Source organism: Teleopsis dalmanni, chromosome 1, assembly GCF_002237135.1.
Source record: "Teleopsis dalmanni isolate 2A chromosome 1, ASM223713v2, whole genome shotgun sequence".
NCBI classification, from domain to species: Eukaryota; Metazoa; Arthropoda; class Insecta; order Diptera; family Diopsidae; genus Teleopsis; species Teleopsis dalmanni.
Window position 1 is genome coordinate 90,683,681 of NC_051846.1, and position 16,571 is coordinate 90,700,251.

At 30.4% G+C, this 16,571-nt stretch overlaps 4 protein-coding genes across 6 annotated transcripts; 3 read left to right on the top strand and 1 right to left on the bottom strand.

Moving 5' to 3' along the window:
* Positions 1–1,065: 1,065 nt before the first annotated feature.
* On the top strand, positions 1,066–7,758 carry LOC119670932. Of its 2 annotated transcripts, none has more exons than XM_038081385.1 (4): positions 1,066–1,644; positions 6,501–6,620; positions 6,970–7,074; positions 7,132–7,758. In XM_038081385.1, exons 1-4 carry the CDS (start codon positions 1,255–1,257, stop codon positions 7,435–7,437), a joined length of 921 nt encoding a protein of 306 aa, XP_037937313.1. In that variant the 5' UTR covers positions 1,066–1,254; the 3' UTR covers positions 7,438–7,758. The 2 variants fall into 2 exon arrangements, with proteins under 2 accessions (XP_037937313.1, XP_037937312.1); XM_038081384.1 differs by lacking the exon at positions 1,066–1,644 and adding an exon at positions 5,772–6,246.
* A 2,064-nt stretch (positions 7,759–9,822) lies between these two features.
* LOC119670935 lies at positions 9,823–12,566 on the top strand. The gene is made up of 4 exons (XM_038081390.1): positions 9,823–10,306; positions 10,527–10,652; positions 12,082–12,174; positions 12,234–12,566. The coding sequence occupies exons 1-4, from the start codon at positions 9,917–9,919 to the stop codon at positions 12,540–12,542; spliced, it is 918 nt and encodes a 305-aa protein (XP_037937318.1). The 5' UTR covers positions 9,823–9,916; the 3' UTR covers positions 12,543–12,566.
* Positions 12,567–12,659: 93 nt separating this feature from the next.
* LOC119670934 (ubiquitin-like-conjugating enzyme ATG3) lies at positions 12,660–14,333 on the bottom strand. Of its 2 annotated transcripts, XM_038081389.1 has the most exons (6): positions 14,308–14,333; positions 14,069–14,180; positions 13,877–14,012; positions 13,634–13,824; positions 13,260–13,574; positions 12,660–13,197 (listed from the first exon to the last, which is right to left on the bottom strand). In XM_038081389.1, the coding sequence occupies exons 2-6, from the start codon at positions 14,138–14,140 to the stop codon at positions 12,919–12,921; spliced, it is 993 nt and encodes a 330-aa protein (XP_037937317.1). In that variant the 5' UTR covers positions 14,141–14,180; positions 14,308–14,333; the 3' UTR covers positions 12,660–12,918. The 2 variants fall into 2 exon arrangements, with proteins under 2 accessions (XP_037937317.1, XP_037937315.1); XM_038081387.1 differs by having other exon boundaries at positions 14,069–14,330.
* Positions 14,334–15,534: 1,201 nt separating this feature from the next.
* On the top strand, positions 15,535–16,371 carry LOC119687116. Its single transcript, XM_038101308.1, has one exon. The coding sequence runs from the start codon at positions 15,535–15,537 to the stop codon at positions 16,369–16,371; it is 837 nt and encodes a 278-aa protein (XP_037957236.1).
* The last annotated feature ends 200 nt before the right edge of the window (positions 16,372–16,571 follow it).

Genomic DNA, 16,571 nt, shown 5'->3' on the forward strand with positions numbered 1-16,571 from the left:
ACGTGTGCGAGTTAGGCTTAATTAATGCTAAACCAAATGGGAGATTTTTTGGAATTTTTTTGCACTGCACACATTTAGCCATTTATGAATACGTATCGACACATCACTACATTATCGGCACAACTTAGAATTTCCCTCATTTAGAATGGATCTTAGTCTAACTCGCACACGACCTAAGAACATATGATTTCCTTGATTTGGGGCAGTATTATCAGTTTCCAAATCAACTTAATTTTATTTGAATGAAATTAAGGAATTTTGGCTGTCTGAGCATGGTAATAGGTTCGAGTAGTTAATTAAAATTTTATTTGTTAGCTTTTTTGATTATTTTTGATGTATTAAATTAAGGTCGTGTGCGAGTTAGGCTAAGTTGATGCTAAACCAAATGGGAGATTTTTTGGGATTTTTTGCACTGCACACATTTTGCCATTTATCAAAACACGTATTCGGACACATCAATACATTATCGACACAACTTAGAATTTCCCTCATTTAGAACGCAACTTAGCCTAACTCGCACACGACCTAAATTGTATCAGATACATTGATACAAAAGTTTATAGAGTTATAATCCGCATTTGTATGTGGATACATGAGTAATCGTTTAACCTATAAGCGTTGTTTAGTTCTCGTTTGAGGTGCGATCAGTTATCAGACTGTCTATTTTGTAATAGCACACCATCTATGGATCATATACTTAACGATTGCCATTTCTTTAATCCTATTCGTAGTAATATTTTACAAAACATCTTACCTACCAGCCTATTAAAAATAATTACTGTTAAAAATATACTTTAAATATATAAAAATATATATTAACCCCTGTAATTTTGTCAATAAAACTTATTTTATAATATCGGAATTGAAGGTCCTGGCAGCTAGCGTTGGTTTTTCCTATCTTAGTTATAAGATTTTGTATTTTGTAATTAATTATAATAAATAAATACATATGCATTTCGGGCAAAGGATCTAGTAGTCCAGTTCCTTATTCTTATTTAACTTTAAAATTAATTTTAGTGTTAACTTACAAATATATATAATATACATATGCATTTATTGAAGTATATAAAATAATTTTAGTTAAAAGAATTTTTTGCTGGTAATACTGGCACGCCAAACAAAAATGCTGCATTTTGACAAACTAGTTTTGCTAAATTTTGTGTGATAAGTGTGTGAAGTGCATAAGAGTTTGAAAGAATTTAAACGTATAACTACTCGTTATAATCGCTGTTTTCATTTAAATAGAGTTTTAGTATGTTCGGATTTAACTTTTGGACACAATTCATTGACATATATAAATCGCAACCAGCATTATGGGATGTTAATTCTGATAATTATAATATGAAGCAATATAAAATTTCTGCTTATAATACTCTACTTGCAAAACTGAGGGAAATTGATCCCAACGCCGATATTAACATGGTTAAAAGGAAAATAAACAGTTTCAGATCGTGTTTGCGGCGTGAGAGACAGAAAACCGTATCTATGGCTAAATTGGGGAAGGAATACGTCTCTACGTGGAAATTTTACCCATACTTTTCATTTATTAATGAGCCGGATCCGTTTGACGATGATAAATTAGTAAATGGCAGTAACATTACATACAGTAAAGAGGAAATCGTAATTAGTCTAGGGAATGATGAGGTAATTATATAGCGATTTACATTTTCTGAATAAATACCTAAAAATATGTCTAAAATGAACTCCAAAGTTATGAAATGCCAAAATTCAAAATAATAGTTGCCAGACAGTTTGACGATTTATTTACAATAAAACTAATATTATTGTGCTCACATATAGTAGTGTATAAGTCATTCTGGAACGTTTGATATAATATTGAAAAAAGAGATTTGCATCGAAAGTACTAAAATACTTTCAAATACAAAATAGTAAAGTAAAATATATTACACATTCTAAGAACGGTCGGGTCAACGTGCTGAAACCACTCGTCGACCAAGTGACTTCACAAGCAGGTCCTAGCAGGTTACAACAACAACATATCGCACATTCGCTGTTATAGTTTGAAATTTTTTCTTGTGGTATATTTTGACTTTTTCACTATTTACTAACATTAAAAAATATGATATTTTACTATTATGTTGAGGCTAGTTAAGTCAGTGCACTTGAGCACTTCTGCTCTCTATTAACTGCGACTGGATTATTGTTTATCACTTCATCGGACTAAGCAATAATTGACCTCAGATCTGCATACCTCCCCGAGGAGCCTGTAACCATTTTGAGATTCGATAACGCGGTGTTGGTAAGCCGGCCAGTTTTCGTAAATAATTTCAGGGCTCTATCCTTTATGTAGTTTCAATAATATTAATATTAATATTTACTACTTTTAAAATTTTAAAGAAAAAAAGAAATAAACACCTGACTTCAGAAGTACTTCATTGCACCAACATTTCCACTTTCTAAATGAAATGTTAGTGTACATTATTCACAACTTTATTCATTACGTCATAGATTCACTACTAGCTGCAATGCTTTCTTTCAGAGCAGCAAAAAAATACTCGCAACTTACGAAAGAAATCCGAAATTATATGTGAAACAACAACAACGACTTAACTTTAAGTGCAGCCAAATTCAAAAATCAGTCTATTGTAAATGTTCACTGGAAATATGTTGCAAAAATCCTGTCATCCGTTAAAATCATATGTGCATTTTCTAATCAATTGAAATACATAAATAAATAAATTAATTTAAATATATAAGATAAAAATACTTACCATTGCCCTTCTAATATTCATTTTGTTTTCCTTTATTTAAATGAATTAATTAATTTTTTGTGTTTACGATTTTTATATTTTATATATACATTAAAAGTGATGCCAATTTATTTCAACCAGACAATGCTGTTTTTTTACAGCTCTGAAAGAAAAATTACGGCTATTATATTAAAGATTCAAAACTACATATTAAGATAACTCGAAAAACATTTCCGCATTGAAATTTTAACTTTCTCTGTCACATAAAAAAAAATTGTCAACTGTAAGTAAAATGCACAAAATGGCAATTTGTTCTAAAAAATTTTTTTGCTATTTTAACGTATTCACTCAAATGCAAACTAGTAAAATTAAAAGTATGTAAGTAAAAATTTACATTACGTAAGCATTTACCATGTTTACATTATGAACTTTACTAAGATTGATTCCCAAACATTTACATTATCGTTTCAGGTTTCTACTTTAACAATTCTTGCTGTTTCAATGTATACCGAATTGTATAGAAATTATATCTCTAAAGAGTATTGTTCAAATCATACAAAGAAAAAAATTGGCAAAAATTGAGTTTTTCAAAAAATTAATTTTAAGAAAAATCTAGAAACGGTACCAATTTGCTAGAGAATACGCCTGATAGAGAACATAAAAATAGAGTAGTCCTATGTTGCTAAATTTATATTGAAAGTCATATTTCTAATTTCAAGTTTTTTAAAAAATGTCAATTTCTAAATTGTAAGAAAAATATGCTTAAGAAATATAATAAATAAATATTATTTCAATATTCTATTTCTTAAGCTTATTTCCTATACTTTTGAAATAGAATTAATAAATATCATTTCAATATTTCCACTCAAATATTATATATCTCTAAAAAAGTTCAACAAATAAATCATTTTTTAAAGTTTATTCATATAAGATAAGCCAGTTTCCACATCAACATTGCTAACTTAGCACTAGCAATATATTATTTTAAAAATCAAGTAGTGAAACTGAAATGTCACGTCGAAAATGAAAACGAAGTATTATTTTGCCATTTTTGTACCAAAAACTAATCTATAACGTATTATTTTCAACAATATATTCAGGAAAAAATATTAAATAAAGCTAACCTTCAGTGAAAGTTCCGCTGTTTTATTATTAGTTTAAAATATTCAAAACAGTTATTCGAATTCGAATATACTCAAATTGCTATGGCATCGAAATGTTCGAACACTTTAAAGCATTGCTTAGTGCTAACATATTGCTGGAATATAGAATAATTTATTAATAATTGAAAATCCATCGTATAAAAATGAAACATTCATTTATTTGTTCCGTAGTTAGCAAATAAAAGGTAAAATATGAAGAAACAATCCAGCAGTTTATAGTGGTATCGATGCCAAAAGAATCTCTTTATTGAGCTTTATTGACGCTTTAATCAGCTTTAAAGAATTAATTTTCAAAATTGATTGCTTTATGCTATATTTCAACTCGAAATGTTTAAAAAAATTTATTTTATGTAATAATTTAATTATTATTTTAAAATAAATGTAGTAAAATATATATATACATATATACTTCACAAATATAAATAACTTTTGTTTGAATTTGTTGATTTATTATTGATACTTTTGGATACTTTGTGCTAGTGATATAAATTTCCATACAAAGTTATATTGATTCCACCACACAATTATATCGATTACGATACATAATTATATTGATTACACCACATAATTATATTGTTCCCCACAACTTTTACATCGAGGAAGCACCACTACAATGATACTTTTAAGTATGACTAGATATCAATAAAACATAGAATATACATATAATGGCATTTAATTATGATAACGAATACAATAGTTATCAATACTCTTAAAATCCTCAGGTTTTACTCGCAAAAACATTTAAGACTAATGTTTTAGTGCGGCCAAATTCAAAAATCAGTCTATTGTGAATGTTCACTGAAAATATGTTTCAAAATTCCTATCGTACATATCATATCATATTGTACACAACACAACGAGAAACATATGTCAAACAAAAGTATTTAGCATATAACAAAAGTACTGCCAATTTCTTTCAACCAGGCTTAATATTATTTTTTTTCCTACTCTGAAGCATGATATAGACGATGCTACTTGTATGCACACCAAGTATTTATACCAAGTATGCGCTTTGCTATACACTTTGAAACAAAGTGTATTTTTCCCGCATACATGTCTGCAAACCGAAATTTGGTATGCATACTTGAATATACACAGTGCGATTTGGTAGCACGGCATACTTGGTTTGCACACATGTAGCATCGTCTATATCATGCTTGAAAGAAAAAATTTCGACTATTGTACACAAAACAATAAAAAACATGTCACAGAAAACCATTTAACATATCTTAAAACTGATGTCAACTTTTTTCAACCAGACCTAATGATATTGTTTACAACTCTGAAAGAAAAAGTGACGGCTAGTATTAGTGTATATTTTGGTTTAAGCTGGACGTAAGTGAAACTGATAGTTTAATTTCAGAAAATAGAAAAAAACTTTCTCCTCTATGTTTTTATTTCTTTTTCGGTTTCAAGATTTTTTTTTAGTGAAAGATTTTTTTTAGGAGTGTAATTAATGGCAGTGTCGTTTTTATTGAAATATATATATGTGCATATTACACTGTGCCTTTACTCTCACCTTTTCAATAAAATGTGTATGTTTTTGCTTGCAGCCAAAACTCAGATAAAATCCATATATTCATTCGAAAACGTTTCTATATAACAATTAATGTTTGATTAACGAATATATTTTTTTTACCTAGTTTTAATTACTGCTAGTTTTAATTAAAATTAGCAAACTTTTAGTTAATATAATAAAATTTCGAAAGTTGAAGTCTTCTGAAATATATTGTGATTGCCTACATCAACGTGCCTGGCAATAATTTATTTCCGTGAGCAAGTAAACTGTGAATGTGATTTTGTGCCATTGTATTTTGTATCGGAAAAGTAAAAATTGCAGATTATATTCGAAGTGTGGCATCCCTGTCAGTTGATGAATGTATAAATATCGGCAGCCATTGTTTGATTGCTTAATTTCATACAAGTTTTTTATCAAACGCGGAGTTTAGTGTTCAAATATAAAATAAAAAGTGACAACCATGTCTCATTTCACGATTCTTACAGAAAAGCAATATTTGACATCGTTTCTTTCTTGCTATAAATCTCATAGAGAACTTTGGGACCCAAAACATGAAGATTATCTGAACAAAAATGCCAAACTGCCTGGCTACAAAGCATTGCTTAAAATTTTACGTACTGTCTTTATCGACGCCACAATCCATGATGTTAAAAAGAAAATTAATATACTTCGGTCTGGTTACAGGCGTGAACTTCACAAAATCAAAATGGGTCAGGCCACTGGTAGGAGTTATACCCCCAAGCTATGGTGGTTTAAATATATTGATTTTTTGAAGAATCACATGCAAAACATAGAACTTGTTAACATTATGGACGACACGGTACGTTCAAGCATTTGCGATGAAGAGGAGGAGGTATGTACTTTTCGGAAATTCAAAATGATTGTGTAAAGATGATAGGCGTTTTTTGTTTTTGTTTTTGCTATTGAAATTGTCAAGTCTTGGCGAAATTATTTGTAATTGCGGGGCACACTAGCAATTTTATGTTTAAAATACATATTTTTCGATTGAGCAGTCAACAGTTTTACACAATACTCCTACACAATAACATTTTTTTATATTCTGAAATTTATATATTAATAATTTAAACGTTTTCTTTTCATTTGCAGAGTTCAATAAAAGAGAATAGTGATTCCTATCCATTTCTTAATATTACGGAAATAAAGCAAAGTGATAATGAGGAGGTGGATGAAAGCAATATGGTCGAAGAAGTAGAAATCAGTTATGCGGTAAATAAATTTCCGTTATAAATACTGACTATATTATTTAAATCAGTTCATTAGTTATTGTGTCACTGTTCCCTCATTCGTGTGGGAACACTATGGGTACCTTTGCATCATACCCTACTGAAGCACTACAGGTTATGTTTCAATTACAGTTCATCGTAATTAAACAGAAGGGCAATTTCAATTTACTGAGACTTACGATTCAAACGTCTGACATTAAACACAATAAGACTGTATATTTAGTCGTGATACCATCAACTATATAAGTTGTTGACAGTGTACATAGATTCATAAATACATATTATGATTTTTTTGTAAATCAATGTTTTCATTGTTTATGGTTTACTTGCAGCCACATACAAAAAGGCAAAAGATTAAGTTTGAAAATCCGGATGATATATGTTTTAAAACACCTACAGAGGATTCGTTAGATGAATATGATGAAAGCCCATTTCAGGTATAATATTAAAATTTAATTATTAATAATTCATTAATTAAAGTATATTTGTATTAGGATACAAACACCTCTAGTCATGTTAAAACGTTGTCAAACATATCTGCGCCTTATAGAAAATCAACAAATTCTTCGTTTCGTGATGTGAAGTCAAATTACAACGAAGATGAAGTGTTGGCGTGTGGTTGGATGATGCAGTACAGAAATTTGCGAAGTGAACAAAAAATATTTGCGAAAAAGGCTATTGATGACATTCTGTTTGAAGCAAAACTGGAAACGTTGCACAGGCACTCTGTCAGGATAAATGAAGCAGCTCTGTGCAACAATTGCGGTCGTGTGGCGGAACAATTTTCTATGACCAATTAGAATTTTTAAATTATTTTTAGAATTACTTTCTATATACCTTTTATCGTATGAAACTTTAACCTTCTTAACTTTCTCCTTTACACATAAAAGTTTGAATATAAAAAAAGAAATTATGGATATTTTATACATATGTAAGTATAATTATTATAATGTACATTACTGAGAGACTACCTAGAAATATTTACACGAAAATGTATAATAATGTTAAATATGTAATTAAACCGAATGTATTTTATGTATATAAACGTACTAATTAGTAGTAACTATACCTTAAAAAATTTTATGTAAATAAAATTGATTCAGTAACGTATCAAATCAGTACATATTGTGTCATTATTAAATTACATTTAAAATGTTCTATTTTAAAAAACAAACATTATTATGTTTGTCATTGTACTATAATTTAATCATTGAAACATTGTTTAAATAAAGGAGATTATATTGTAATATGAAAAGATTTGTATTCTTTAAAGTTAGTTGAAAAATATTCGATGTTGTATACTGAAACACATAGTTATGGTAGTTGATAATTTCAAAACTATAGATTCATCGTAAGTTACATGTAAAATCAGAAGCATGAACTGCTTCTAGTTTTAGTTGACTGCTGGAGTTGACTGTTAGTTGACTTAACTGCATTTTTCCGTCCTACAATCTGTGGCTATAACTGAATCTACGCTGTAACACTAAAATTTCTTTGAAGTGTACCTAAAGTTATAATTACCATCGTCGTAAGTTCATTTTGCCGCAGTATTTAAATGAAAATGTATATACATTTTATTTTTTTTTTTTTTGCTACTTAAAATATTTCCTATCGTTCTCCTTCATACAATCGAAGGAAGCAACACCAATGCAAACACAGCATATGATATAGTGGGCTATAAGCTCTCAATGATTGAACCAATTTGCGAAAAGCCAGCAAAAAGACGCTGAAATTAGTTTTGTCTGCGGTTGTCCTAATATCCTCAAATAGTTGATATATAACATATCAGCAGAACTGGTGCCGATATCGCTGGAGTTCTCAACCCCTGTAGTACCGATAAAAATGTTCGCGTTCTAAGTCTGAAGTCGTTAGTGTTGCGACAATGTATTGCAGTTTCCAGCGTTCTAAGAAAATTCAACTTGTTCCATATAATCTTGAATTATACGTCATCGTATGGATATGGTTAATCTTCAACAATTTGGAAAGATCTAATAACTTTAGAAGTAATATCTGAGAACAATCACACCCCAATGTAAAAGCCAATCCATACAAGTTAGATAGTACCATTTTGTTTGCGACAGGAGAATCAGATGCTTAAAATGTTCATCGACCTTTGCAAGAATATCCACCACCAACGATATGTTGAATGTTAGTGAAGTTGTAGTTCATGAATTCCAATTGTTTGGTTCCATGCGGTAGCATCTTCTCATTATTTTGCAAGAACACAAAAATAAACGATTGGAAGTGTGTTCACCTACTGCTGCACCTTTCGATGTCAATAACATGTTGTAGTTTGCAAGTGGCCTACGTTTAATATTCAATAACAGATTCGGATCCAATTTCATGTAATATACTTCGCATAAACGCATAAGGACACACGCATCTTAGACCAAAGCACAATAGGTGTCAACTAATGCTATATAATCAAAAGGTATGCAGTTGAAAGCGCACTACTTTGGAGATAGAAAAATATAGACGCCTATACCAACCGTCTTAATAAGAAATAAACATAAGTTGAGCTATATTTAAGGAATAAATTTATGAGTTTTTAACAGGTTTTTACTAAAATACAGTATTTTAATGTATGGTATATTAATGTACATACATTTTTAATTTGTTTTTTTTATTTTTGAGTATAATTATTTATTACTACTGTTGCTGTAAAGTTGCTATCTTTGGTGTTTTTTTATAAATTAATTTTATTCCATGTTTATACGGACAGGTTCATAAAGATTTTTATATATTTCGTCTCAAGTCATATTCTCGAATTCTTTTAATTAAATGTCAGATAGTTTATGCACATTTAAAACTTTACTTTAGGCGCGCCTATTTATCTATATCTATATTATTTATATCATATTGAATTGTTTGGGTTATTTAAGATAGCGTTCCTATTGCTGTGATTTATAACGTAAATATTGATGAGAAATGTGGGTAAGAACCCAATCTTATAATTTCATCAATATTGGCCATCATGGTAACGATTACATGTAATACATATAATTATAATTACGCAAAGGGGATCATGTTAGATTATGCTTTAGAAACCTTTTAAAATTTTAATAATATGTTTTAATATCCTAGTTTACAATATATAATTGAACTATATATGCTGTTAAGCATGGCAATTATAAGTGTAATATTATTTTGAAATATTAAAAATGTGGCATCATTGTTTTTCAATGAATCAAATTGGCAGCCATTGCTTGACTGTTCACATTCATACATGTTTTTATCAAACGCAGTTTATGCTCGGGCACAAATTTTAAAGTGACAATCATGTCTCACTTTACGATCATAACAGAAAAAGAATATCTAACAAACTTTTTAAGTTGTTACAAATCTCATAGAGAACTTTGGGATCCAAAGCACGAAAATTACATGAACCAGCACGCTAAACTTCATGGATATAAGGCATTGCTTAAGATTTTGCGGACTGTATTTGTGGATGCTACGATACATGACGTCAAAAAGAAAATAAATGCTCTAAGAACTGGGTACAGGCGCGAAGTACACAAAATCAAAATGGGACAAGCAACTGGAAAAAAATATACCACAAAGCTGTGGTGGTTTAAATACATTGATTTTTTACAAAGTCATATGCAGAACGTAACCCTTGTTAATATTATGGACGATTCAGTTGGTTCAAACACATATGACAAGAGTGAGGTATGTACCTTTTGACACTACATATTGATTGTGATTAAATGCGCGGTTATTTTAAACGCAAAAATACATTTTTTTTATTACAACTTTCTTAAAATCGAAAATTGTTTAATAAATAATTTTTCTTTTTTGTATCTGTTACCACTTTTACATATAAAAATTAATAACTAATATATATATAATTGATGTCAAACTATTTTAATTATGTATCACCTTTTTGCAGTCGTCAAGTAAGGATGAGTCTTTTTTTGAAAATGATAATGAAGACAAGAAACCTATACAAAGTGATAACGAAGAATTGGATCCAAACAATATCTTAGATGAAGATGAAATGGACTTGAATTATGAGGTAAAAAAAAATATATTTAAAAATATATTTTAAAATATACTTTATATTATGTTATATTACTAGCAATAGATTATACTGAACCATTAAAGTTCTAATATCATGAGAAGACAGAAACAAAAGTAGTGTGAAGTAATTAATTAAATTTGATTTTACAATTCTAAAGTGTTTTGCAATGTTAAAATTTTATGGATGTGCAAATTGTACCTTACTTTCTTCTTGAATGGTCACTGTAGATTGAATAATCATATATCCAAGTTAGGAATTTAATCCAACTCAGACTGCAGATACTAAAGAAATAAAGAAGAGAAAGAAACTCCATACCATGCGCTTGGGGAGTGCTAGGCACATATGAACAAGCAGAAGAAACAACTAGAAGCGTATTTCATGGATCATAAGAATCCAACACTAGGAAAAATAGACTCTATACTGTCTTTCATTAAAGAAATCCGACTTGGAAAAACACTCTAATCCGACTAAGGGGCACAATAGATCTTTTAGGTCGCAGTGCACTATCCCTTCTTTTCAATAACATAATATATTCTTGTGGTTTTTTCTTGATAATCGTTTAGATGATATGTGAATCACCGCATAATCTAAATTTGTTCAAAAATCTGAAGATGATTTCTGTTTCAATATAAAAGAAACTGAAATCGAACGTTGACTTTAATAAAAGATTGTAAATATTGGTTTTTAGGATTGTTGATCTACTTAATATTGTTAATAATAATCTTAAATTAACTTTGCTTTCTTTATTGTAAGATTCGTTCAATATACTTCATGTTCTTATATATACATTCTTAACTGGTAAAAAAAAATAATTTTATTTACATTTATGCTAACTTCAGATTATAGTTAAGCATATCGAATATTATTGAAAGTCTACTTATGATGAAAAACACTATTTATGTAGTAGTATTCAAGAGAAATTTTCAAATTTAATCGTAAACATATTTTTATATTCTTTTAATTACAAAGTGAACACTGACTACATGCGTGAGTGAAGTGAGGAAGGGTTTATATCATAGTTGATATAAATTTAATTAAATGAAGAAATTTTTATGCAATACTGACTATTTTTATTATCAATCTACAACTGAGGTCAATTATTGCTTAGTCTGATGAAATGATAAACAATAATCCAGTCAAAGCGTAGAAAAGTAGTAAAAGTGCTCAAGTGCACTGACTCATCTAGTCTTAACATAATAATACATTTATAATTCAATGTTAACAATTAAAAAATTGAATTAAAAATAAAGAAAATTAAAACAAAAATGAAAACATGACGTAAGAATATTTTTATTATGTAATTTTAATTACTTTAGTAAGTGAATTTTTAATTAAAAAAATTAATAAAAATTCAATTTAAAAAAATAGTGATATAAATAAATTTTATTTCTTTAAATATGTATTTTTTTATTTTTAATTGCAGCCACATACAAAAAGACTTAAAATTTTATATAGAAATCCAGAGATACCAAAAGTAGAAGATTCGTTGGATGTGTACGAAGAAAATAATACTCAGGTATAATATTTACTTTAATAATTCTGTCATAGCTTGTATAATATATATTTTCTTCAAAGCACATACCCGCTTCTAGTCATATGACGGCTAATGTTTCACATATTCCCCCGCCTCACGTAAAACCAACAAAAATCACATTTCGTGGTTTTAAATCAAGTTATGAAGAGGATGAAGTGTTAGCGTGTGGTTGGATGATGCAGTACAGCAGTTTACGAAATGACCAAAAAATATTTGTTAAAAAGGCAATCGATGACATACTCTTTGAAGCAAAACTGGAAACGTTGCACAGACACTCTATGAGCATCAACGAATCCGCGCTTTGCAACAGCTGTCACTGTGTCGCCGAACAATTTTCAATGACTAATTAAAAATATAATATTATTTAGTTTTAATTACAAATCAAATAATTGTTGAGTCCACTGAATCACATCATATTTGTTTAAAAAAAATAGATAAAAGTAATTATAATTAAAAAAATCGTTGAATATGCTCTGTGATCTCAAACGCAGCATTTTACTTTATTCAGACACTAACTACGAATATTTACACGATATATATGTTTGTAATCAAAAATGACTGTAATCGAAGAACATCAATGTACTTATAAGAAGTGCTTTAAGCTTAGGCAAATATATATATTAAAAGCAATTGAGTTAAGCAACATGTCAATTTTTTGTCAGTGATAAGATAAAATAGGCATTAAATATTTTGGTCAAACCATTCAGCAATGCGAGCCTTTTTTCATTACATTGTGAAGTTCTGTGTGAAGTCATATTCTATAGTTGGTATGACTGTTTGCACAAATTTCAGGAAAATTATTAAATACATGTGAACACCTAATTCTCCGCCACCCTCCTCGACAGTTTGTATAATCTTTTTCATAATATCAGCATGTCTACAAGGATGCACTGATGCCATGTTGGGACCAGGTAAATGCGGATGACTTTCCATTGTGACAGTCTTTTTAGCATGGTCTTGTGAGACGTCTTCGTACATCTGTTCCACAGTCAGTGGTTTTCGATTCTTAAAAAATATGTCAAAAATTTATTCTAACATTCATTAATAATGTGTTCTTAAATGCAAACCTCATCGTAACCAACCACCCATAGTCGTGGGGTTTGATAATATTTATCATAAGTTATATGTAAATCATATGTGCGAGTATGAAGCACGGAATCACCCGCATCAGTAGAAGTAGTCAACGTAGCATTTGAGGAGCACGCATTGTCTTTCTCTGTTCTTCTCGTAGTAGTAGCTACTGAAGGATCAACTAATTGCAGCATACCACTCTCTTCAAATTCATCCATATCGATTGCATCGTCATCATCATCATCGTCAAAATCATCATTCATGTCGTTGGCTCCAGACTCGTCTTCATTATCAGGTGTATTCATTTCTTCCTTAAAGTATATATTACGTTACACGTCACTATTAACATATTTTGCGGCATAAAACATACTTTGTTTTCATTTAAAGTCAATTCACATATTTTGTCATCTAGTTCATTTGTGCCATCTTCATTTAATTGGTGTGTTTCAACCCAACCACCGTCTCCAGCTTCTTCCTCAACCACAGTCTCTTCTCCCACATATTCCATTTGCTTACAACGTCGATAACACGGTACATTACGTGTAATAAGAAATTGTTTATCTAGTAAATTTATTTAATCATTAAGAAGAAGCTAAATGTAAATATGACCAACCTTTAGGTAGATAAGGTTTTGTTTTAGCCTCGTCACCAGCAGCCCACTGCCAAGTTGGACAGTGATGGACCAAATGGTCTCCCGCAGCAACAAATTCTTCTGGTGTTAACACCCCAGTTTCTTTGAATTTGGATTCCTCAAAAAATATTAAATGCATTATATGACAATGTCAATATATGTGGAAAAGGGTACCTTCAAAACAGGTGTCAGGTACTCCGCTACATTTAGGGCTGTTCCTTTGACAGTATTGAATACACTCTGCATTATATTTAAATAAACTAAACTTTGCAGCCGTTTATATTTCCTAAAGTTTTAATTAAAAATACAATTAGGGTTTTAATGAAATATTTCTTTATATATATAAAATGAATCAAAATTTGCAATTTATTTTTTAATAAACAAATAAAGCTTCAATAAGTTCACAACTAAACTTTTACTGCTGCCAGCCGTGATTAACTTTTGTCAACTCATAAAAATCATTACCAACCCTGTTGTATGAATAGAGTTGCCACGAGTTGAGTTTCATTTTTTTAAAGCATGAAAAATATATATGTACAGAAAACTAAGCTGACTGCCGCAAAAGTTACAAAGAAAGATCATAAAAACAATAATTTACAATTTCTGTTTATGCGAACGAAATTCACAGAGATCATCAGATGCTTGCGGAAGCTAATGAGTATAGCAAAAAACATCTAGTTGCTCACTTAAAATTGCTAATTTGTGTGCAAAACATTATTTTCTCTATCTAAGCAAATAGTTGTGAAGCGGCCAAACATTTGGGCGACTGTTTCGATATAAATATTGTGTAATTGTATTGTGTGTTATTTCTGTTATTAGGAATTAGGTCTGTTCCACGAGCTACTCATAGTAAAACTCAAGTAAAACATAAGTAAAGTACAAACTGAGAGCGTAACACAAATTACGCTATTTGGTAAAATCTTTGGTAAGATCTGGTGAGAACACCACTGCCGCACAAATAAACAATACATAAATGTAAATTCAAACCAAAACAGCTGATTCACACATCAACACAAGTCTGTGTAGTATTTTCAAATTTCGATAAGGATGATACGCTCTCTCAGATGCTTCATTTACTCGAAAATTTGCTGGTGGAACGCACTTGTGTATACACAGTGTTACTCAAAGTTACTAAAGTTACTACGAGTAGCTCGTAAAACAGACCTGTTATTTCAAGAATGGAATCGCCAAATAATTATAAAAATTATAAAAATATATATTAATAGACTTAAAATCTGATCGTTCCCATTGGGATAAGTTGATTTATGCGTGTGATGAAGGTTTCATGTATCAAATAGTTTTGTGAAAGCTCTAGGCAAATAATATGTGGCAGCACCAAAAAATATAAATAAAAGAACTGTCAACAAGGCACAAAGGAGACAACAATAGCCGCAGTTCCCGCCAGTAGTAGTTTGGAAAAAGACAAAGCAGCACGTGAATAAAACGTAAAAACACAAATCTTAACTTTAAGAATATGTTATAATAACTAAGTATAAGAAATAAATAAACTTATCCATTACCAATACGGAGTGTTAAATTAACTTATCCATTACCAATACGGAGTGTTAAATTCGAAATAAACCCCAACATAAAAAACCACTACATTGGTGACCAAGCCGACGTCGAATATATAAAAAAAAATGGCTACTCAAGAGCAAAAGATAACCGAAGACACTAACCCAATCAATGAAAACGCAACAATCACTGCAATAAAGCTGCCGATGCCAACATTAATAAAAAACAACATTGACCTTTGGTTTATTCAGTTGGACTACTGGTTCCAAGTCAACAACATAAAGGGCGATACTCAAAAGTTTGGCACAGTTATCGCAGCATTGGATGGATCGCTGTTAGAACAAATTTATAACACAATACAGAATCCACCAGCAACTCAGAAGTACGAAGCTATCAAGCAAGCAATAATAAAAAACTTTGCGGATAGTGAAAAAAAACGCATACAAAAATTAGTTAGTGGTTTACAGCTTGGGGATAAAAAGCCATCCCATCTTTTAAGCGAATTGCAACGTATTAGTGGAAGCAAACAAGACGAACAATTACTGAAAGGGTTATGGTTACAACGTCTTCCTGTAGAAGTACAGACATGTCTAGCCACAATTCAAGTGGAACTACCTAAGATGGCGGAATTGGCAGACAACATAACCGAAACAATCCGTATAAACTCAACAATGCAAGGAACTTACGTCAATGCAGCTAACGTCCCTGCAGCAGCTCATATTCAACGTGATGCACAAATCGAACAACTTCAACGAGAAGTGACCAGACTGACGAAAATGGTCTCGAAATTATCAACCGAACACCGCTCAAGAACAAATCAACGTTCACGTTCAACATCCAGAAACCGGCAATGTCATGATGATAGTGAAGAAAAGACCAGTACAAATTGTTGGTATCATAGAACATATGGGTCAAATGCAAAAAATTGCAAGCAGCCATGCACATATGGCACAAAAAACTAAAACCGACTTCGTCTACGGCGGCAGAGGAAGTTGTAAACGAAACATCTACAAGACTGTTCGTCTATGACAATAAGACAAAAAAATCATTCCTAATAGACACGGGTGCAGATGTTTCACTTATTGCCGCCAAACAAAAAAATTCAAATACAAACAATAAGAACGAAAGAATACTCTACGCAGCAAATGGTTCTATGATCAAA